General features: G+C 49.2%; 8 protein-coding genes and 1 non-coding gene across 9 annotated transcripts; 5 read left to right on the forward strand and 4 right to left on the reverse strand.

Moving 5' to 3' along the window:
* Window positions 1-68: 68 nt before the first annotated feature.
* Window positions 69-779, forward strand: DEU56DRAFT_907756 (Isochorismatase-like protein; the record flags this gene model as incomplete). Its single annotated transcript, XM_041356933.1, has 1 exon — window positions 69-779. One exon carries the CDS (start codon window positions 69-71, stop codon window positions 777-779), a length of 711 nt encoding a protein of 236 aa, XP_041213801.1.
* Window positions 780-2,555: 1,776 nt separating this feature from the next.
* On the forward strand, window positions 2,556-4,441 carry DEU56DRAFT_774610 (ATP-NAD kinase-like domain-containing protein). The gene is made up of 9 exons (XM_041351627.1): window positions 2,556-2,789; window positions 2,845-2,937; window positions 3,000-3,085; window positions 3,137-3,280; window positions 3,328-3,453; window positions 3,505-3,605; window positions 3,652-3,822; window positions 3,895-4,177; window positions 4,227-4,441. Exons 1-8 carry the CDS (start codon window positions 2,626-2,628, stop codon window positions 4,168-4,170), a joined length of 1,161 nt encoding a protein of 386 aa, XP_041213802.1. The 5' UTR covers window positions 2,556-2,625; the 3' UTR covers window positions 4,171-4,177; window positions 4,227-4,441.
* A 68-nt stretch (window positions 4,442-4,509) lies between these two features.
* On the reverse strand, window positions 4,510-5,512 carry DEU56DRAFT_774618 (uncharacterized protein). Its single transcript, XM_041351628.1, has 2 exons — window positions 5,270-5,512; window positions 4,510-5,214 (listed from the first exon to the last, which is right to left on the reverse strand). The coding sequence occupies exons 1-2, from the start codon at window positions 5,366-5,368 to the stop codon at window positions 4,882-4,884; spliced, it is 432 nt and encodes a 143-aa protein (XP_041213803.1). The 5' UTR covers window positions 5,369-5,512; the 3' UTR covers window positions 4,510-4,881.
* A 6-nt stretch (window positions 5,513-5,518) lies between these two features.
* On the reverse strand, window positions 5,519-8,643 carry DEU56DRAFT_480153 (uncharacterized protein). The gene is made up of 3 exons (XM_041346424.1): window positions 8,296-8,643; window positions 8,099-8,235; window positions 5,519-8,036 (listed from the first exon to the last, which is right to left on the reverse strand). Exons 1-3 carry the CDS (start codon window positions 8,409-8,411, stop codon window positions 5,779-5,781), a joined length of 2,511 nt encoding a protein of 836 aa, XP_041213804.1. The 5' UTR covers window positions 8,412-8,643; the 3' UTR covers window positions 5,519-5,778.
* Window positions 8,644-12,611: 3,968 nt separating this feature from the next.
* DEU56DRAFT_726850 (uncharacterized protein) lies at window positions 12,612-13,989 on the forward strand (the record flags this gene model as incomplete). The annotated part of the gene is made up of 5 exons (XM_041347943.1): window positions 12,612-13,316; window positions 13,373-13,449; window positions 13,498-13,630; window positions 13,684-13,801; window positions 13,880-13,989. 5 exons carry the CDS (start codon window positions 12,612-12,614, stop codon window positions 13,987-13,989), a joined length of 1,143 nt encoding a protein of 380 aa, XP_041213805.1.
* A 219-nt stretch (window positions 13,990-14,208) lies between these two features.
* DEU56DRAFT_774645 (DNA glycosylase) lies at window positions 14,209-16,369 on the forward strand. The gene is made up of 7 exons (XM_041351629.1): window positions 14,209-14,633; window positions 14,693-14,769; window positions 14,819-15,056; window positions 15,109-15,354; window positions 15,405-15,621; window positions 15,671-16,139; window positions 16,197-16,369. The coding sequence occupies exons 1-7, from the start codon at window positions 14,244-14,246 to the stop codon at window positions 16,258-16,260; spliced, it is 1,701 nt and encodes a 566-aa protein (XP_041213806.1). The 5' UTR covers window positions 14,209-14,243; the 3' UTR covers window positions 16,261-16,369.
* Window positions 16,370-16,524: 155 nt separating this feature from the next.
* Window positions 16,525-18,371, reverse strand: DEU56DRAFT_907762 (O-methyltransferase-domain-containing protein; the record flags this gene model as incomplete). The annotated part of the gene is made up of 11 exons (XM_041356934.1): window positions 16,525-16,600; window positions 16,652-16,773; window positions 16,825-16,895; window positions 16,946-17,042; window positions 17,096-17,200; window positions 17,248-17,387; window positions 17,441-17,501; window positions 17,550-17,564; window positions 17,618-17,853; window positions 17,904-18,084; window positions 18,138-18,371. 11 exons carry the CDS (start codon window positions 18,369-18,371, stop codon window positions 16,525-16,527), a joined length of 1,338 nt encoding a protein of 445 aa, XP_041213807.1.
* A 2,615-nt stretch (window positions 18,372-20,986) lies between these two features.
* On the forward strand, window positions 20,987-21,066 carry DEU56DRAFT_t33. The gene has a single exon. It is a non-coding gene; the product is annotated as a tRNA-Leu (tRNA).
* A 181-nt stretch (window positions 21,067-21,247) lies between these two features.
* Window positions 21,248-22,657, reverse strand: DEU56DRAFT_868723 (uncharacterized protein; the record flags this gene model as incomplete). Its single annotated transcript, XM_041355512.1, has 4 exons — window positions 21,248-21,509; window positions 21,563-22,097; window positions 22,159-22,211; window positions 22,617-22,657. 4 exons carry the CDS (start codon window positions 22,655-22,657, stop codon window positions 21,248-21,250), a joined length of 891 nt encoding a protein of 296 aa, XP_041213808.1.
* Between the last annotated feature and the right edge of the window lie 66 nt (window positions 22,658-22,723).

The raw sequence follows: 22,723 nt of genomic DNA on the forward strand, positions 1-22,723 counted from the left end.
ATAGCTATATAGGCTTTGATCATGATAACATGCATAACCTCGCATAACCCACAACTCATAACACTAAGATGCCAGTAGACCTTGCATATGTTGAACCCTCCAACTCCGCTATACTCGTCATCGACGTGCAGAATGACTTCGTCAGCGGTAGTCTCGCCGTCCGTGACGCAGAGCAGATTATCAACACCATCAACGCACTCATTACGCTCCCATTCGCTCTTAAAATCGGCACTCAAGACTATCATCCCGCAAACCACATCTCCTTTGCGCGTAACCATGCGGGAAAGAATGAGTTCGAGAAGATCGCCATCTTTCCTCCTGCAGAGTTGGTAGCAACGAAGAAACCTAATGATGAAAAGCCACTTGAAGCGCTAGAACAGGTGTTGTGGCCTGTGCACTGTGTTCAGGACACGCCTGGGGTAGCATTTGTGGACAACCTAGAGCACGAGGGCCTAGAGGTCGTCCGTAAAGGCTGCGACGTGGGGATCGAATGCTATTCTGCATTCGAAGACCCATGGGGGCTCACGAACACTGGGCTCAAGGACAAGCTGAAGAACAAGGAGATATCGAATGTTTTCGTGGTCGGCATAGCGGGGGATTATTGCGTCAAGTTTACTGCACTTGATGCAAAGAAACACGGCTTCAGGACGTTTGTAGTTAAGGACGCGGTCAAGAGCGTGTCTGATGAGGGGACAGAATGGACTGAGATGAACAAGGCGGGAGTGGAAATCATTGACACGGCTGAAGAGCTGTTGACGTCAAAAATATTCTCTCAGTAGTTTATGAAGTAGTCGAATGATATGCACCACAAGAAGAAACCGAGTACCAGCAATCCCAGTCAGCGAGTTTTTTCGATCGCTATGCACCGAGCTTCCTCAACAACTCATCCCTCGAATTCACTACCCCCGTCCCAACTGCCTCCAACGCACTCTGCATCCCGTTTACATTCATACGAGCGTCCACCACCACCCGCATCTGCTCTGAAATGCCCACGAGCGCCGCAATCGATATGCTCTAATCGAGCATAGTCAAGTCCTCCTCACTCGCAACATCTTGTTCGTGAATGCGATGAGAAGAGGGACCACGTCAGGGCACTCTTCGTGGATGCTCCCAAGCTTGCTTGACAAGCAGCGCCCGATTGTCTGGAAACCAGACGTCCCACTCCAGCCAGACACGATTGTCAGTGCAGACAATGCGAGCAAACATCCGGACCAATTATAGTGAGAGTTCTATGTGATCCTCTGCGTAACTTTCGATAATGGAAATACAGCGCTGCACAAGGTCGCAGCTGCCTTGGCGGAGCTGCAAGACAGTCTGGGGGCAAGAAATAGCCGAGCCGCAGATCATGACGGACCCAGAGTATTCATTTCCTGGACGTTTTTGAGAATTTGGCGCACTTGAAGATTTGGAGTTGTATAACACCTGTTATTAAGAGATATTGATATGACTGAAGGAGGAACATACACGCATTCAAAGAGCCATAGCTCTCGCCAACGGCAAAATCTTGTAGTAAGTACTGGGGGGATGATGTGATTTCCGCCTGGTTAGCCCGTAATCGATGCGTGTTGCAGAAATCCACAAAACCGGCTCCGAAAAGTGAGGAGACCAGGCAGATCCGGCCCAGATCCGCGGTACATGGTCCAGTGGAAAATTACGCCATGATTAGATGAAAAAAAAATTCTCGTTCTAGATGAAGTTCAGGGTGCTTCCCCTGCACGAATCATCGATGTATAGGTTATGGAATGTCAGGTCCCGATCATATTTGCCGCCAATTATGCAGGTCTTCTACAAGTTTACCTATGCGAGCGTCAGAAGCCAACAGGTTTCCTCTTCGGGCATAGTGTAAGACAACGTTTTCGCTGGGTCATGTCGAAAAATTTGACCACCATGCTTTGATGCCTTAGTCGAGCAAGGCAGGGCCGACTTGGGTGAAGGGTGACATATCTGTTGTCGAGAGCACAACCTCGGAGATAGCTTGATGCATATGCACCTCTGAGTCGATGACCGCTTGCAGATCGCCAGAAACATCTACTAGGAGCGGTCTGGGTGCAATCGCTGTATTCGTTAACTCTAGAGCGTCCATTTCAATGTTTCACGCCAAGCAGCCACTGCCAGCGCGAAATAGTCTCCCCTTGTTCGACCAAATAGCACGTCAAGGATCCGGGTAATCATGCCCTGTGCTTGCACTGTGTGGGAACTGATTCGTGCCACTGGAGTGGAAATATACGCCTCTCCACTTGAGCCCTAGAACGTCAACAAAGTTGCTGTAGCACGTACTATGATCGAGGCTCTGCGCTGTTACTGTATCCTCTAGACCTTTATGAATAGAAGAAGGAAAATAGTCGGAAGAAGGAGGCTGTGAATAACGAGTTAATGTCAAATAAGTGATGGTCCAAACCACTGGTTCGTAACTTATCTGTAACATCAACACAGGACATTAGCAGAATAGAAAGCTCCAGAATATGAGTGTCTTCGAATTCGTTGGAAGAGGATTCTTAGCTGGCTGTGGTCGATTTTATGAATGGGTGAGAACATTTCGCAAGGTTGTGGCAAGAAAGAATGATAGTCACGGTGCATGCAACTTGAAATCGCACCGTGCAGTTGACTCAAGACTTGCTGGCAGCCATGTTAACTGCTATGGCCAGCCATGCGCAACGAGCTCTTCTGCGTTTTCCTTTTCGACGTTACCTGCACACTCGAATACGAAGTCGACCGTCGCTACCTTTGACATCGCACGCGAATCCGTTCGTCCCACATTCGCGTCTTTCTCGTGCACTATCATCCCAAGCGTTTGTCTGCCGTCTCCCCTTAACAATCGTGGACCGCTAACGCTCAACAAGACAGCCAACATGAAGCATCATACTCTCCACGATCCATTCTAATTGTGAACAAGCTCCGAACAGAGCCTGTGATTGGGGCAATAGATGAACTACTGGAGTGCGTGGTCGTTTTCCTGCATTTTTTCAGCCGATTAAGAGGTGGTGCCCAACACGCAACAGTCATGTACAAAAGACATATCCAGGTGTGAAGGTGTTCTCTGAAGACCGTCCGGACATTCCATCCGGTGCACAAGTGTGGCGTCCCGGTGAGTAGGTTGTACACGTTGAAGCAGTCTGCTTGAATGAATCAATTACAGGGCCTCATGCCGAGAAAATTGATCTTGTCGTGACTCTTGGAGGCGATGGTACCATTCTGCATGCTGCATCACTCTTTAGCCTTGGAGCGGTCCCTCCTGTGCTAAGTTTCTCAATGGGCACGCTTGGGTTTCTGCTTCCGTTCCGTGAGTGTACAAGCCCTGGTGCCAGGACGCCACTGAACACACGACAGACATCGATGACTTTGTGAAAGGGCTTGAGGCAGTGTTTCAGGGCAAGGCAACCATCCTCAATCGCATGCGCTTGTCGTGCACTTTCTATGACAAAGATCACAAGAAAATAGGGCTCGGCGACGACGGTTCGGGATAAAACTTTGCAACATGCACCCATGACGCTGACTCAATTACAGAATGGCAGGTTATGAATGAAATTGCGCTACACCGTGGGTCGAGTCCGCACCTTAATACCATCGATATTTATGTAGACGGGCAACATCTCACGGAGGCTGTCGTAAGTACTAACTCTCCCAAGCACCGCGCGTAACTGATTTCCGTAGTCTGACGGCGTGATTGTGTCAACGCCCACAGGATCAACGGCTTACTCTCTCTCAGCTGGAGGGCCTATCGTACATCCCTCCTTGAGCGCCGTAGTGCTCGTGCCTATATGTCCACGAAGTTTATCGTTCAGACCCCTCGTGTTCCCATCGTCTTCATCCGTAACGCTACGTGTGAGTCGCGCGCCCCGTGTAACTTGACAACACGTGGAAGCAATAACTCAAACATTTGATTGTTACTATTAGATTGGTGATCGTTCCCGTGCTGCGGCCGGTGTTTCGATGGACGGACGTGTATCGCATGTTCTTAATCCAGGGGAGTCCGTTACCGTACAAGCCTCACCATACCCAGTGCCCTGCATTAACCGCTCGTCCATATCCGATTATGGAGACGAACAGCCAGGCGAAGAAGGCGTTGGCCCAGGAAAAGAGGATGATTGGGTGCGGGACATTAACAATTTGTTGCAGTACAATGCAACATTTCGGAGCAAGGCGCTTCTTCGTTACAGCGGTAAAACCTAGGTTCGAGGTAAGCGCTGAAGCTGCCGTTCCCCCGTTACATGCTGTATTTGACGCAGGCTGCCAAGGAAATTGAGCGCTCGTATGGCGCTAATCTTAGAGGGATCGACATCGGGCGCTTCAGTGGGCGCTTCATTAGGCGCTGGATCAGGCGCTGGATCGGACGCTTGATCGGACGTTCGATCAGGCGGTACTTAATTGTGTAGTTATATACACTATGTCCTTTGTGGTGCAATGCCAACGGCAAACTATCAATAATTTTGCGATGATGAAAGATTTCCGTGAGTGACTAGACTCATCAGCGTTTATGCGCTGTTGATTACTCGATCTCGTCGGGACACAGCTCGTCAATTTTTTTTAATTTCAGAAGGCACATAAGGTCCATTCATTTGAGAAGCACGCATATTGGGTGCTGCATGTGGTATGATATGAGCATAGTAGTACATGTGTACAAGTATTTAATTCGACATATTCTGTTCTGAACCTACACGGCAGTAATACATGAAACATAGAAATAACAATAACCATCGCACCGGAGTGTTCAACGCTAAGTGAGGGAACGTAATACAAAAGAGTGGGTGTGCGTGGCGCAAAATGCAACACTCGGGTATCTAATGTGAACTGAAACATTACGCTCCATAACACTCCGTATGTGATGGTGATGATATCTCTAGTGGAGTAGGAAGTCCCAAGGTACCCGGTTTCAGGCTGCAGTCAGGCAGTCAGCCGCTGAAACAGATTTTTGGGAACGAAACTATGGAAAGCTGATGACTTTGATGACGAGTGGTGCTCTTTCTCAGAACCCTTTTCCGAACTGCAAGATCGATAGCTCGGCGGGGGTGGGGACACTGTGAGCTCCGGCTGGATGTGCACATCTATGATCTCATAGCGCGCCATATGTGACATGACTGACTGCCATGCTACACGGCTGATGCCCACAGAGCTCTGCTTTCCATTCGCGAGCACATTTAACGAGAAGGATATCCGGTTCTTGTCAACCCCAGTGAGATCCCTCTCAAATGCTGATCTGGCAAATGTGACCGCTTGCTGCAATGATTGTGCGTAAGTTTAGTGGTTGAGAGGCTAGGGCTGAAAGACTCACATCGAAGCTCTCCGCTGGGGGCACGTACATCATTTGTTTGTTCAGACGATAGGTGATGACGTCTGCAGGAGCTGGGGATTGACGTCTAGAGGTTCGCATGGTGACTCGGGGAATGCTTGTTGGGTAGAACTGAAGGGGACCATACTATTTAAGCCTTTACTATAACCGTGTGGCGCTGATATTGAACCATTGTGTACGTAAAGAAAGAAGGAATGTGTTAGTCGGCCAACTCCTTCCTTCCTGTACATGCCAGAAAAAAAGCAATGCGGGCGGGGATGCTGTGCTTACTAAATTATTAATTATTTTTGCTAATAGCCATAATTCCGCAATTAGAAACGCATCATGGAACACACAGGTTATTGTACAGCTAAACTCTCAAGCACAGGAGACCACAGGTAGGTCACTGCTGGTCACTGCCAACTACCAACTAGTCTCTTGGTCTGTAGAACTTACAGCTCATCTCAGTTCTTTTCGATGCCAACAAACAACACAGGAGGTCGACAAGTAAGTTACATTTGAAGATCAGCCAACAGTCCAAACTGGCTGCCCGTCCCAACACGCGCCGCTTTCTGCACCGACGTTCGCTCAATGGGCTTCCCATTGATCTTCGATTTCTTGGCTTTGACAGGACGTTCTTCTGCGAAGGCATCACCTAACCCCTCCGTACATGCATCCCATAGCCCAACCGGTAGTGTGACTCGACAGTTCGAGCCCTTATGAGCCAGGAACGTATGGAACGTCTGCCCCGATAGCGTATGGACGCGGACTGGAACTCGTTCTGATACCGATAGAACTTGGGACAAATGATGTATGCTCTCGATTGCCATGAGCACCTGGGCCATAAGCTGAATGCTACGACTGCTGATTGGTGTGGTTTCAGATCCGGCGTTATGCTCCGAGCCAGCAAGTGCAGGCGTGGTACAAAAATCGAGACCGTGCCCTTCTGACATGTAAAATGCAAGGAAGGCGCCTGCCTCCGATCTAGTCCATTTTTCTTTCTCCCGTTCCTTACTCGTGGATCCCAGCGCCCGTAGATGCATCATTTGCACGACCCATCGCAAAACGAGGGCGCACATGAGTTGTTCGCTCGGTAATTCTTCCAGAGCAACAGTACTGCTACGGAGGGCATGCAGAAAGACTGACATCCGCTCCGATGTGGACCTGAGTGGCAGGGGGGTAAAATTTTCTTGATTATTTCCGTGAAACGCGGACGACACCAACAGCCTAGAAAGATCTGGCACGACCACGCCTTCCGGGGCAACGCGAGTTCCACGCCTAACGTATTCCATGACACATTTTGGCCGCGGTGGTAGGTGCGACCGGGATCGGGATGTAGTCGACGCCGGAATCTCTGACTCCTCATCTGACAAACGAAGTTTTTGGAGCTCACCACGCAATGGGGCAAGGAGATCTGCCCCATCGTCTTCAGAATCTTCCTCCATGACGTCAATGAGCTCATCCTCGTCTTCCTCATCCACCTGAGATGTGTCAGATTGCCCCACCTCAGTTTCCGCGGGAGCTTCCGGCAGCCCCACGGCATCTTCCAGAATGGCATAGATCCACTCTCGGATAGGTCTGCCGATACTCCGCGCAACATTCTCCGCATCGGGGTTCTCCAAAAACAACCTCGGCCAGAAAGTGCCGGTGTTCAAGATATCCATGAGCTTTGGTTGCAAGTGACCCGACCGGTACGCAGAGATGTAGAGTGAATGGAGCTGGAGCAATTGAGTGTCATGCTCCGCTGAGTCGTCGTCGATTGCTTCATCATCGGTAGATAGTAATAGCGCACGGGAGAAGAGTCCCGGCAGGCGGCAAGTCTCGGCGTGATGCAGTGCACAAATTTTGCTAGGCCAAAGACCATCCGGCCCAAACGTATCTCCGTCATACTTGTCAATCGCGTACTGCAATGCTGCGTTAACGATCCGGTCAACGATGCCATCTATTTCTCCAGAGGCCATGGTGCTTGGTGGTCTGATTAAGAGTGCATGCACAGATCTGTCAATCAAATCCATGACTGAACCAACCTGATGGCTGGCTTTTCGTTTCTGAGTGGCAGGGGAGAGTATTCCGTTTAACGTGGACCCGACACGGGCAATGCGTTGCGATAACGTTAGCTGACGCTCGAAAAATAAATTTTGCACGTTCCGTTGTGTAGAAGACTGGTTGGAAAAATCATTTCCGACCAGGGCGCCGAGCAAGGGTAATAATGTGATTGGAATCTTGAAGTGGGATGCCAAGGCAGCCGGCGTGTAGACCAAAACTGACAGAGTAAGATCCGTGCTATGCTCTGGGGGTATTAGGCCCCTGCGAGTCCCTTGTTGAGCAGCGCTTTTCTTTTTTGTCTTTGCTTTCCTCACTGTGCGGAACTCGCTGCCTTCATCACCAGAGCCTGCGTCAACGGATTTAGGCACTGGCCACAGCATGTCATCGAGCTGGATATATCCTGCATATTTCCCAGAATTAAGAATGACAAAATCCGAGTCATTGCCGACAACAAAGGCCCCGAGCCTGCCGGCGAGTTCGACGGCATAAGGATCGCCTTCTTCATCTGCGAAATGCACTTCCAGAGTATCTGCTGAAGAGGCGACTTCACGGAGTGCATGCAGACATGCATGATATGCGAGTGGTGGTATCATCCGCGTTTCATGCAGAAAGCGGGGAGTTGAGCGTGCTATCTCGGAAGTTCTGAAGAAAAGAAGGCTCCGTTCGACGATCGAGCGATTGAGGCGGCTGATGAGGGTCGGAATCTTCAGCTCTGGGGCAGAACCTTTTCAGAAGATAGCTTAGATGAGTTTAGATGAGCGATGACGAATAGGCAAGTGAACATACCGTCAAAGACAAAATATACCCTGAGTCCCACAGCCATCCATGCCTTCACGACACCTTCGACACATCCAGCAAACGATTGGTACTCGCCACCATACACCCAAGGTAATTTAGACTCTTCATAAAGCTCATAGATGAACCTGAAGGGCGTAGCATAATCGCTGTCATCACTAAGCCATCGACAACATCTTTATACTCACGACCAACCATCAACCACAATCGACGTCACGTCGTTAGAGCTCGAGGGGAATTCGATGGCTTTGGCGAGGATTCGTTGATTCTCTCGCAGATAGGTGGTAAGGCCATGAACGCCCATAATAAGTCCATGATGTGACACTGCGGACCTGGGGGTGACGAAAAAGGCAACTCGTACGTGACTCTTCACGACGCCAATTGCTTACAAACACTAGCAATTTATTGAATACACATGAGTTTCGAATCATCTTCAAAGCTTCAATCTCATTGATAGGGTCTAGGATCAGCGCTATTGAATTGTGCTCTTGATATTGCCAATACGCGTAAAATAAAACGCGAACCGGCTGGTTCAACTAGAGCCGCGGGTTGCATGCAGGTAGGGGGCTTGATATTTAAATTGAATTCACTCTTGATGAAATACTTTCATCCAAGCTTCAGTATCAGCGCAGGGCCTACACCAAGCAAGCTAAATCACTGGATCCAACAATCTGAAGAAGGAAGGTTAATTAATCGCTCTATCAGGTGATGTAAATGGGGATAGTTTTGGCGGATGAACGACCCTCGACATAGCATCTGTATAAGTATTCAGTTAAGGGTAAGCAACCGTCGGAGACGCTGGGGCGAGGCGTCGGCGCTGTTTTGCAATGGAAATCTCGATGTTTGCCCGATTCTAGCCAAAACAAGTAGCAAATTACGCTGCGCAGTGGCCGTCAGGGATAATCTGGGGTGATGAGCTTGGCTACAGCATCGACAGAAGCCAAAGCTAGCAATGATGCGGAAGAACGCGAGAGTCTGAGAAGCCCTGTAATGTTCTCGCATCGCAACCAGGTACGATGCAGAGAAGCCTTATCAGCGACAACAATGAAAGCAACGTTCACATTGATCAATTCTCTTTATGTTGCTGGGATGATAATTCCAAACAAGTCTATTTAGTGACAGTTTCCCCGTGGAATGATTAAGTCATCATGCATGTGTAAGTGGGTTATGGCGGCAGGCATAGCCAGGCATGCGTGCAGTCAAATCCTCTAAATTTGAAGGACCGAGGCGACAAGCTATACAATAAACACACAATAAACACACAAGAAATTGGTAGACACAGGATAAAATGATTGTAAATAACCTACCTAGACATGACCGTAGTTCCAGAAGCTGCCCACGAGATGACTCGTGAGTCGTGAACAATTGATTGATGTCGAACTTCATGGCATGTTGCGGGGCCTGAGAGACTCCTGTGCAGATGGCCAAGAAAAAACATACTTATTCGTCCGATTCTGCCAGGAAGAAGGTAAATAAAAGTTCAGAAGGCGCCAGAGCAGCGGTACTCGTGGATCGAGATCTGATAGGAAGACTTATAGGAGAGACTTAACTTGGGTAAACACACGCACGAGTCATATGCTGCATGCTATACAGACAGTGCAGGGAGCATTAAATCGCGCCAATGATAAAATTATGTGTCACTGACGGAGCAGGGTTAGCATACCACCACCAGTCACCTTGAGAAATTTCTCGGCGTATGGAGTTAAACATCCAGTCACGAGGAGGGCGGCGACTGAAAGAACCGTTGTAGTATGAGAAGCACGTCATCTGTGATGAGTAAACAGATCAAATAAAGTTGCAGTGGCTCGAATTGAGTTCGTGAGCCATAGTTCGGATCACATACGCAGTATTCCATTCTAAAACCACAAGTCTGGATGAGTAGTCTAGGATGGGCGCAAACAACCTTACTAGCATGACCGAGCATGACCGAGTATGACCTCATCTCACTGCGCATGGCGCAAGCTCCGAATTCGTCACATGTGCATGTGCCCGGGGGCGATGAGGCCTGAGGAGTATGCAGAACTGTAAATTATTAATGCACGGCGTTGCGCGTATTCTGGGAAGTATGAATTGAAGTTGAAGCTGAGCAGTTGGCCGTCTTTGGTATTAGTGAGGCTCAGCTTCAACGGTCCGACAGCGTCCGACATGATGACTCGATTCACTTGAAGCGACGGGTGACAACGGCAGCCCCGGCATTATCGAGGAGTAAGTGGATGTGAATAACCACATCTCACCAAACATTTTTTTTGACTAGAATATCGCGGAGGAGGAAAAAATCAGACAATTGCAACTTGACACGGACACCCCATGAACTGTGGATATTGCCATGAAACACTGAATAGTGAACGCTTGACCGCCACCACGGCGTGGCCGGGATCTTCCAAAATGGTCACGTGGTTCGACACGTTACCTGTCAGAGTACTGGTGTGAACCTCAAGGCTCAAACCGTCTAACCATCAACGGACAAGCATCCGTGACGCGGCACTGACGCCTACAGCGTTTCATTCCATCGCATTAGACGGCAAGTGTGCGACTTCACTCTACAGTGGCACGTACATGTCTGTCGAAATCTCCAAGAGAACGCGATCCCAACTAGCCGTACCTGATCATGTCCTGAGGCTACCCCTCGCGCGCTCCCCTCTCAAGCACGCTAGAGTCACGTCGAGGAACCAGCTATATTTAGAAACCAACGAACACAAAGAGGAAGTGGAAGAGATGGATGTTGAAGAGGAGGAAGATAAGAACGAGAATGACGAGATACTTTTGTCGTCGAAGAAGAACAAACGGTCGTCCGATACATGTCCTGAAGACCTGCTCAGTCCTACCAATTATCGCGAACCGAAGCGCGTCAAAATCGATCCATTACCAGCGTTGAACTTTCTGTCAATGGGTCACTCTGTAGAGAACCGGGAATTGACATCACGATCCCCCAAGAAATTAGCAAAATCGTTTGTCCGCGCTGCCACTGAATCGGCATGTCATCCTACGAACGGCAAAGTTAAACTAGCCTTCGTTTTTGCTGAGCGTGCACGCTCTGTTCCGCTGCCTACAGACCATGTTCCAGAACTCGACCTTCGAACCCTTTCTCCGATGCGTTCGCCTAGGAAGGTGCTCAATCAACTGAGGATCACGCCTGTCCCTCCACCCACAGAGGCAGCCCAGACCTCTCCGCTCACACCACTCTCTACCACTGATGAGGGTGCTCGCGGCACAGGGCATGCAATGGACGTCGACATTGCGTCCGCTATGTCCCACTTCACAAATGTACCGAAAATTGACTTCAAGCTTCCTGATACAACCATTCCGACGGTTCATGTTGAGTCTGCGACACCACGAAATCTGGCCGGATATCCTCCGCATATGTCTCTTTCCCCTCTTACGCCTCTTCCGCCTGCTTCATCCATAGGTCGCCGTCCCGCCATACAAAGTCTTTTCGGTGCTGCTGCTGAGGTGTGCTTAACATGGTGTGCCAAACACTTTACATAAAACTAACATGCCGGTTTGATAGAAGAAAGTCAAGCAATCTCAAGATGTTGCCGATGACACTCCGTCGCTACATGTTGCAGGATCCTCTACCTCTTCAGCCGCTCCCTCTCGTCTCCCGCGTCTGTCCATGTCCGCTTCGTCGATCATGCCTCCCCCTCCTGTACCAGTAAAACGGGGGCGCTCAGCAACTATCGGGAGTTCGCATGCAGCGCGCTCAAAGCCCATCGCAAACCTATCAAAAGGCAAGAAGGCCATACTTCCACCTTCTGGCCCTCGCCGCATGACACGCAGCGTTTCAATGAAAGAGAAGAGGCCTGAAGGCCTGGATGAAGGTCACGCACAACACAAAGACAGAACCGTAAACACCTCGTTGAGTACAGGCGATGAACCTGACAGTGGGACATCATCATCTCAGGCCTCAAATTTCAAGGGTACAGTGGAGCGCATCATTCTCATATCCTTTTTGACAATTACATTTCTAGTTCCAAATCTCGACAAGTCATCGGTCAAAGGTCTCCCAGACCCTGCCAAGTTTAAACAGACATCGCTCGCCTCTTTCATGAAGGCTAAACCTACACCTTCATTGTCTATGACTGAACCATCGCCATCTGTGCAAAAGCCACCTCCATCTCCCTCTAAGATTCCACTTCCGGCGTCCCCAATTAAGCAACGTGCGGGAACCTCCCCAGTGAAAAGGCCATTTATCGGCGGTTCCAGCATTTTTAGTTCATCAAAACCCAAGTCTTCGCTATTCACACTGTCAACAGCTTTGGAGAAGCTTGCCATGCCTCCGCCGAGTCGGCCGAATACAAGTTTGGGCTTCAATGTTAATTCAGACAAAGACGAACACACAAGAGCAGATCGTTCAGTGGTCAAGGACGACAGTGCTCTTATTGGCTCATCAGGGACCTTTGCAAGACCGACGGCATCTTCGCTAAAACGTCATGCTACAATTTCTGGTCCTAGCCGAGTCAACATCGTGGGGCGGATGAAAGATAAGAGCGGAGTACTTGGACGTATGACAACCGGTATCTTTGGTCCAGGTCTAGTGAAGCCATCCATGAAGGCCAGTCGAAAGACAAGTTTACCAAGTGTCATGGCTAGTCCAGTGAAAGGTGGAGGCGGAGGTATCTTCGACAACAATCATGTTGCCAATACGACTGCGAATCTTTGGGGTGCGGAAGATGATCCCGGGCAGGGGAAGCAACCCGATGTGGCAACCCCATCCATACCGTCTGGCAGTAGAACTTCCGAAGAACAGAATAAGGAGGCCGACCTTGTCATTGAAGACTTTGGAGGCTCGGCCGATAAAGGCAAGCAGCGCGAGGGATGGGATTCGCATCGTGCATCAAGCGCATTGCATGCTTTATCGCGATCACTCTCTGTTCTCCCAAAAACTCCGCCGAAGATAATCGCAGCGGGCACGCGCACAGGGCTTCGGTCATCGAGTAGTACGTATCATGGCGCATCAGGTTCAGGCTCCGAATTTGCTACGAACGCGAAGGACAAAGGCAAGCCTAACGAAGGTACGGATGTCGCAGCATCGCAACAGAACGCATCCTCCAAGAATGACGCCGCTGCTAGTCCCGTGGAAGGTGGAAGCGCAGGTAAGAGCGTGTTGAAAGTGTTAAAGAAGTGCGCAATATTTGTGGACGTGCGGACGGATGACGGTGATGATGCGGGGAGTCTGTTCGTCGACATGTTAAGAGGGCTCGGCGCCAGAGTAAGTGACACAAGATGGTGCCACTCGCTTGTTATTCAATGATTTCCTCCCTCCAGATACTTGCGCGTGTTGGGCAAAGCTGTACGCACATTGTGTATAAGAATGGTTCAACGAACACGCTGACGCGATACAGGTCAGTTTCTGAACAACATCATCTACAACCTCATTGACCATGTGTTAGACTTCTGAATGACCCCAAACCACTGGTCGTTGGGATTGCATGGGTGGTGGAGTGCGTTGAGCAAAGATCCAGGGTGGATGAGGCGAAGTTCAAAGTTGATATAGAGCTAGTCAACATCGCGGGCACCAACAAGGTATGCAGAGTCTGGCGTCGCGCTTCATGTTCTCATGTTGTTCTATCTCTCAGAGGCGACGTTCTATGCTTCCGAAGCATATGTCAACTAGTGCTGGGTCAAACTTCATGCCGGCCAACCCCTCATCGGAAGCCGATGAGAATGAGGGACAGCGACAACCAGATAATGGCAGTGGCTCACCGGGTATATTTCTTCGGCATTTCCTTTGTTCGTTGTCACTTACGCGCGGCGTCCCTCACTCAGCACAAGACGCAGATACAAGCTTCAGGTCTTCCAAAGACGAAGATGACCTACCACCGCTAGAGCGTGCACGAAGGCGGCGCAGTGCTCTTCCTGGCGGACAGACGCGGCTGATTTAAGAAGTCTAAATAATAAGGAGTGTACAATTATTCTTACTTGGCTTCACCCTCTTTGCTCGATAATGGGACCTATCAATTTCATCTCCCATACTTTTTGGTTTACCAATATTTGGATCAATACCTGTCAGAGTCGCGGAGATAACTAGTCTTCGTAGTTGTGCTTCCCGACCTGCATCCTCCTAGTCTTACGTTAAGCAGTCTGAGTTTGAAATGGACTGATTCAGGCTGAGTGACTAACTGGAGTCGGGCTACATATGTTAGCGTATCTACTATCCACCACAATATTGCAGATGCCTAAACGAAAACGCGCACAACGTCCAGCCTCTGAATCGGGGGAAGATTATGCTGACAACTCCGACAGTTCCTACAACGAAACACCGCGCGCTGAAGTGACAAAGAAGACTAGGAAGACGCGTCAAGCACCGCGTACGACGCGTAAGAAGGGTCACGACGATGATGGCTGCACTGTAGTCAACAATAATTCGGGTCATCCAGTGTCCATGCACGTCATAAGCGCTGTTGAGCCGATGCGAATCGCGCTCCTGGAGTGGTATGACAGAGTCCACGACGCTCGAAAAATGCCTTGGCGCAAGAAGTTTGACCCCTCGCTCGACGTCGAGGGACGTGCACAAAGAGCATACGAGGTAATCATTTAACTTCGACTCGAAAAAGCTGCTCAGAGTTGACTAAGGCAGATTCTTAGGTCTGGATCTCGGAAATCATGCTACAGCAAACTCAAGTCGCGACCGTGATACCGTATTATAATAAATGGATAGCGAAGTACGTCGCCGCACTCATATTTCTGGATCGTCTGACCTAATTCATCTAGATTCCCTACCATCCGTGACCTTGCAGCTTCTGATATCGAGACCGTCAACTCCTTGTGGAAGGGGTTAGGCTACTACTCACGTGCAGCACGGTTGCTAGGTGGTGCCCAGAAAACCGTCAAAGAATTACATGGCCGCTTACCTGACAATGCAAAAGATATGGAGGCAGAGATACCGGGCGTAGGTAGATACAGCGCAGGCGCAATATCTTCTATTGCGTATAATCAGTGTGTACCTGTGGTAGGTTATTTTCGCTAAAATCACCGCAATGAAGTGTCTCATTGGTCCCTAGCTTGATGGCAATGTACATCGACTTCTCAGTCGTTTCACAGCGCTGCATGCACAGCCCAAATCTAAACGAACCCTAGATGTCCTATGGGCAGGCGCTGAATCATTCATAAAACAGTCAAAGCGCCCTGGTGACATAAATCAAGCTTTGATAGAACTGGGAAGTACTATCTGTGCAGTTCGAGATCCTGTGTGTTCGGATTGCCCCCTGCGTCTATGGTGTAAGGCATATCAGAGGACGCAACCTAATGTTAGTTCAAGAAGCCCTGATCGCCGCCTTCTAATGAATCCATTTGACAGGCATCACATCCAAGTACCGTAGAAGCTGATGTTGAGGAACTCTGCTTGGTTTGTGACCCTATACCATCCGATGAGGACAATGGATCTGTGACTATATATCCAATGAAAGCTGAACGCAAAAAGCCCAGAGAAGAACTTGATTCTGTGAATGTCATAGAGTGGCGAAGCAGGAACAATCGAGATCGCTGGTTTCTACTGGTCCGCCGACCCCAAGGGGGTGAGTAAACGCCTAGCTAGAGATATACCTCCTGACTCTGTGGATACAGGACTTTTAGCTGGTTTACACGAATTTCCTACACTAGCCAATCTATCAGGCGCAGACGCTTCTGCATCCAGTATGGCCGAGGCACCTTACACACTTCTCCAAGGACTTCTCATGCATCCACCATCCTCGCACAGCAAAAAAGTGCACTCGAAGGAGTTACCGAACTCTAACTCGTCTTATCAGGTTCCAAAAGTAACACAAGTGACGTCCGCGGGTGATGTTGTTCATGTATTTTCGCACATTAAGAAGACCTATCGTGTTCAGTGGGTATTATTGGAAGGAGACGAGCTTCCACAACTTCGTCCAGCTATTTCCCCAGATCAGGCCGCCAGGGAAAATGGTAATCGCGCCAAAACCCCCAAGGGAAAGGGAAAACGAAAAGTGTCCGAGGTATCCGAGGTGGAGGTTAATACAATTACAGAGACATTGAATGCTCAGTGGGTACCGCTCACCCAAGTAGAGGATGTAAAGTAGGTATTCTCACGACTTGTGTTTATTATTGCTAATGGCACTGTGATTTCCTTTAGCATTGGTACTGGTGTTCTCAAGGTGTGGAAGCTTGTTGAGAAGCTGTGGACTATCACACAGTGATTATATCACGTCTGGAAACTTGCCAAAAGTCTATTTATCTGATACACATGTCGATAATTAGATCCCAGGCTTATCGCCAAACCCGCAAATCTCAAGATGGATTGAAGCATATGCAATTATTGCTAATGTGGATGAACACATAAGCCAAAGGTTTCAACACTGCCCAGCGGAATACTCCAACATGCATGCCTCAGTAAGGTCCCAGACCTTCTCCATGCTTAGTGGATGAACACATCAGCCAAATGCTAATTAGCTCGTGGAACATTATGCGGCAGAATACTCCAAAACGCATGCTTCAGCAAGGTCCCAGACCTTCTCCAGTTTCAGACCAGCGGCAGTGCTATTCCGAACCAATCAGATGAAGCCAAGGCAGCAATTGAACGTTACTTACGCGAGTGTGAGGCAGTCTTGCAATGTTCGCTCCTTTGCGTTGTGTACGAGCAACATGGTCATGTCTTGCTGGTACGAACGCATGTTTCCAACACCAAAGTTTGCAAGAAGAGGTTCAGGAGCCTAGGTGCGGGGATGAACAAAGATGGATGTAGATCAGCGAGCATAACATACCACGACAACTCCCAGCTGTGAAGCCTCTACTTCTGCCTGCTTGCGGCTGAGCTGGCGGAGCACATAGTCATCTATAATTTGTCAGATCGCGGGACGACAGATTATACTATATATGACATACGGATGAGGACGCGGCTGTTTGGGCCGAGCGCCTTACGAAGGTTTGAAAGAATGAGCGCGGATTCGTGGTCAGGCCAGTCGTGGATGATATTTCTGAGCTGTGGTCACAGTTAAGTTGGCAGGTCGCCCGTCTACAGGGTTTGGCGCTCACATAGTAGATGTCCTTGCCTTTCACGGGCACTTGTTCGAAGAAGTTCAAATCCTCGAACTCGACTCTTTTTTCTGCCAAGGCTTCAGGGCATTCTCTCGCCCAGATCTAAACTCTGTCAGTTTGGTGAAAAATATAAATACTTGATGACTTACGTCTCTCGCCTGGACCAATGCTTCCGGAAGATCATGGATTGTGATTTTTACGTTTTTGTGCATTTTAGCCAATGGCAGCGAAAATGCGCCGATACCTCCTCCAACATCAACAACGGTTGAGAACTTTTCGAATGGGAACTCTATTATTTAATGAGCACGAATTCCCTTCGTCTTTGCGTGTTCGAACACTTACGAGTCAGGACAGCAAGGGAGCCCATAATGCCGTTCAGACCTCTCATGGAGGTATGATAGTTCTACTAAAGATGTCAGAAATGGCCGCACGAAGGGACCAACATCCGTACCTCGCGTTGACCGTCCTATGAGTAAATTATGAGTAAGGCTTAATGATGAGAAACATTTTAAAACATACATGACGCGCCATCCAGTCGAAGAACGTTCCTTCAGTGCCATTTTTGTTGATGGCGTACATTGTAGGCGCAATCGTTGGTTCATACGAGTACGCAATCTTCGGGTCTTTGAGCGTCTCATAGAAAACCGATGCTCCCTTAGCAACAGCGTCCACGTGTAGCATTATCATGTATTTGACAGGGTTGTCGGCGCGCAGGATCAGAGATAGACGGTTGTTGGCAAAAACGTCCATGTCAACTGGTGGATTCTGAGAACAACATAGGACCAGTCAACAAATGGCTCCTTACCTTCACTGTAGCAACCTCTTGTGGCTAGGAGACGCATTATCCTGGCCAGTTTCTTCGGTTCGATGTTGATTTTTTTGGAGAGCTCGCTGATGTGAATACCCTTGGGGTACTCCAACAGAATATCGGTAATGTTTTCCCGAGCAGCTACTCGCACGCAAGCATAATCATACACTTGGACAAGCTATGTGCAATTTGATTAGCGAAAGTAGTACATTCTACTATTCAAGATCTCACGTTAATTGCAGTGTGGGCAGGTGGAGCAAGTGTCGTGCATATCTGAGCACAAGCACCTTCAAGGATACGGACAGCGCTCTTCAAAGCTACTTGGTCGACCGCATTGTCCAATGGATGGGGCTCCATCTGGTCGATGGCGGGTACGTCACCATACTGCTCATACAATGCGATGGCATCTCGTGCAGATGTGTTAATCAGGGTTAGGAGCGCCTCAAGTTTTGCCTTGTTGGCCATTGTTGTATTTGTAGGGGGGGCTTGCGGAAGGGTGAAATAAGGTGATGGAAACTTGATAGGGTGGGCAAATACTTTGCAAGCCTTTATATTTCTTCCACAGGAGAGCGACTGAAAGCTTTACTTGTTGAAGCCTTCCCTTACGTGACAGTTCCTTATTACAGGAAGACTGCTAAGGGCCCCAAACCAAACTTCTAATGATCCCAGGAGCTAGCCTTAGCTACCCCGGTCATCTAGTCAGATAAGTTCCACACGCTCAATGAGGCTCAATGGCTTATCACAAGATGTACGGAGCAAACCTTCGCACAGTGTCTATCCCCATAAGGTGGGTCAGACATGAGACTCGCAGATTTGATTAGCGTACGCCCAAGAAATCATCGGGCGTGAATTGTCCCCAGTTCTCCTGAGAATTGATAAGATATCACCAAAACCCTGGAAACTTAAAATACTCCACCACTGCAGTGCCATGGGTTGGCCACTCGATTTGCAAGTCCACTATGCACTCGAGACTTAGTAAGTGAGCGGGGTTTGAGAGGTTTCGCTGAGAAATGGCAGCAATTGATATTACTTGTATGGAAGACCAGGGCAGGGAAGACCGTAGCCATGCGACATGGTTGAACGGTTCTGCACAAAAAAGAGGCCTGATTGCGTCGAGAAGTGTGTGTAAACAGTACCTTGTCAGCAGAGTGTTATCAATACTATTTGTAAAGGTTCTCACTGAATCAATGATGGAGATATCGTTCTTGTGTTAACTCCTTGACACGTAGTGTGATTGTCCGACTGGTGCAACAGCCGATCATGTCAGATAACTGGAGCTCGAAGCCTATGTAGTCCGCTGACTTCAGAATTATTGTGATATGGTATGTTGATTTTCAGGCAGGTTGCTTGAAGGCTCGTGTCAGTGATCACCGACCGTGACGTCGGGGGTTACGGCGACATGGCCCGATTCCACTGAAAGCTGCCAATGACTTCTGACCATGATGCATGAATGGTAACTTGCCAGTATACCATGGATAATTTTAAACGTGATAAGTTGAAACATGCATGCATGGATCATGGCATGCATGGGATACAAAATGATGGTGCTGACTCAAATACTGAAAAGTTAGTCACGTTACTCCCTGGGTGAGAAGAACATGTCACTTATTAGAGTTGAATGTAACCTAGAGTCCCACCTATTTCAACTCAGTTCCACCCGATTGTCTTCAAGACTTTTTACTATTATTAAAACGGGCCTTGCCAAGCGATGATTACGCTTCTTATTGCCAGTGGATGCGGCCAGTTGTTGGACAGCTTTCGCTAGTTAGGCCTCGGGCTTCGTATTTTCTTCATGTGGCAGATGAACATGTCACGGATGCGGCCCGATGAAAATTCAGTCCAAGTACGGTGATTTGCATCATTTCAATGGTATCAGTGACACTGACATTACCCCTGGTCGTGCGCGCAGATGCTTTATAGCCATTCTCCTCTCTCTGCCAGTGGATGCCATTCGTTCAACGACCCACACAAGTTTTGCTCTGGCCAGGTATACCATCACTTCTAATATAGCAAAGACTCCCTCTGGTGTACTGACCACACGGGGGCCTGGCCGTAATCTGCACTCCTTCAATCACCTCGCCCGTGCCAGAGAAACGCGAAAGGCGTTAACCTGGCGCCACTGGCACTCGTCAGATGAGCAACTTCAAGAATCCTTAATTTACTCAAAAAGAAACGTTAGCTCACCACTTCGAGCCGCGCGATGGTGGTCGTTCCTGTGTCCACGTCTTGCTAACCCAGGCTGGCAGGCATCCGTCACTGTCGGGCGTTACATATCACCTATCATGTCCACACAGGTCATGCGCCAAAGTCAACGTTGCCTTTCTGTCCCATCTGGAATATATTTCGTTAGCTAACAGCTGTCTACAGCTGGCCGCCTATCCATTTCCAGGAACACTGGAAGTTCCGCTTACCCCGGAGTTTTCCTCGCTTCCTAAACTTTCTAGTTTCGAGTCTACTTCAGCGCCAGTTTCACCGAACTCCGATCAACGATGGATCTTGCCGGCGACATCATGTCTTTGTTGACATTTGCTCTGGCGGCGTTTGGGCGGCGTTTAAATTGCGTTGCAGCTACCCTCATAAGGCTACATAGCATCGGGAAATGCAGGCGGTAAGTTACAAGCGAGTGACATCAAATTCCCGCAATTTCTGTACCTGGTCGTGCCTTCAAGGCTTCAACTAGTCCATGAACATATTCTGGGGAAAGTTGCCGTGTTGATATCAAAATGCGGGGTCTCGTTGACTGAGCACGCTGGATCGCACCAATTGTTCTTGATTTCTCGAGGCCAGATCAAGGGCGCTACACAGCGCTATCCACGTCGGGATGTGGATCTCATACCATAGCACTTCGGGCAGTGTGAGTAACGTAAGACAGCCTTTTCTTTTGTCCCTGTTTGAGCCTTTATGCTACATTAATGGTTCTGCAGTGCGAGCGTGGCACTAGCATCGGGGGCCACAACAAGACTGCGAAGTAGGCCACAGCATCATAGCCAGAAGTTGTCAACAATCACCCACTTACCGCTCTGATTCCACCTTCCGCCGCTACATAGTACTCATCGGCACACACCTCGCCAGCATCGTATGGCTAGATGGCCGAGCGGTCTAAGGCGCTGGAATCAGGATCCAGTCCGAAAGGGCGTGAGTTCGAATCTCACTCTAGTCAAATACTTTTTGTCCGCGGTAAGGAGGGAGTAGTTGTTTTCCATTTGGCTATGGCAGACCGAAGTAACGTGTCGAAAACTGAAACAGCTACTAGTCATAAATGTGGAACCCAAAAAAAAAATTGATTTGCGAGTAGTCAGAATAATATTCTAGTTGGAGGTATAACACTGCAGAAAAAGTTATTAAAGGTCCGAAGTGGTGTCAGAGTCTGGAGGTCCTTCCTTCCATTTCTCCCACATCTTCCTGCAAACCGTGCTCGCAAGGACAAAAGGATCGGGCGTCCTTGCCTTCTCCCACATGCGAACAGCAAGTTCTCCATGGGCGCCCGATTCAAAACTACGTTGCAAAGTGGTCAAAACCTTGAAGGATGGTGAAAGAAGGTCGTGGATTGGTTCCAACAAAGGGGTGAGGGGAGGAGGTAGTTTTACTAAAGTAGACTCTTGCCTGGATCAAATATGATTTAGCTTGAATTACGATCAAGGACGTAAGCGACCCACCATGGATGCCTGGTCTCTTGCTTAGGGAACATCTGCCCATCGACTGGATATGGCGTCCCCTCGAGCTGTATGTTCTCCCCAGTTGTAGGCGTGCCATGAAACTGCTCCCCAGACTGCCGCTGATGCTCTGCCCAATAATCGTCCCACTGCTTCTGCACCTCATCCTTGTGGCGCTGCCAATGATCCTGGTGGTCCAGGTCCCACATCATGAGGTCCAGTCTTTCCTGTGTTGCCCACCGACTCTTACTTGTCCAGAGGTACCAGCCCTCCTCCCAATACCGTACATCATCAGACTTGGGCGATGATAAGCTGTCTATATTGGGCTGGCCCTCAGGTGGAAGGGGGAAACCATAATCCTTTTGAGCGGCTTTCTCCTTGAGCGCATCATCGTGGGCAATCGCTGTTCTGACCTCATGAGCGAAGACCTTGCGGAAGCACACCGAACGGCACGTCGGTTCACGGCCCTCAGTGCGTCCGCGTGTGGTCTGAGAGCAGTACGAAAAGCAGCGCTCATCGGTCTGCGGTGAAAACTTTCCTGTAAACACACGGATAATGTTAGACATGGATCCAGGAAATAGAGAAGATTGGCAGCTCGCCAGAAGGGTGCCGGGTCACTGTTATAGAGGGGAGAGGCCACATACTCGGGCGGCTTTGCGGTTCCTTGCGCGTAGTGGATTGAGCAGAATTATTGTGGGGCAGCTCCTTCCCAGTAGAATCCTTATTTTCCGCGTCTGGAGAGTCCATTGGGTTTCTCATAGGAGAACGCGGTGAAAGTCGGTTAACAAGGGCTTAGGCAGCCTTAAGTGCATGTCTACGCAGCCCCGCACCGGCGTCTCGGCAAATTTAGGTTCGGAGTTTCAATTATGTCCATAACAGTTGCCGGCAACAAATTTTTGTTTTCTTCAACTGCATCGTCTGAAGATTCGCTGTCGCAGCACACGCACGGAAAGGTTTCACTTTCTTCTTTGTCTGCGGGGAAAGTCCCCGGAGAAACAGGGTCATGCCTTCTCGTTTGCAATGGAAATCTCCCAGCTCTAAGAGCGCTGCGGGGAACGAGACTGGTCGGGAAGGTCGATTTACTGGACTTGTGGCCATCGTGCTCAGGATCAGTTCCGCTTGCCTACCCTGTTGCTTACTTGACTCCAAGTGCTCTTACAACTG

This window comes from Suillus clintonianus (genome assembly GCF_016758775.1).
Source record: "Suillus clintonianus strain FC179 chromosome Unknown DEU56scaffold_6, whole genome shotgun sequence".
NCBI lineage: Eukaryota > Fungi > Basidiomycota > Agaricomycetes > Boletales > Suillaceae > Suillus > Suillus clintonianus.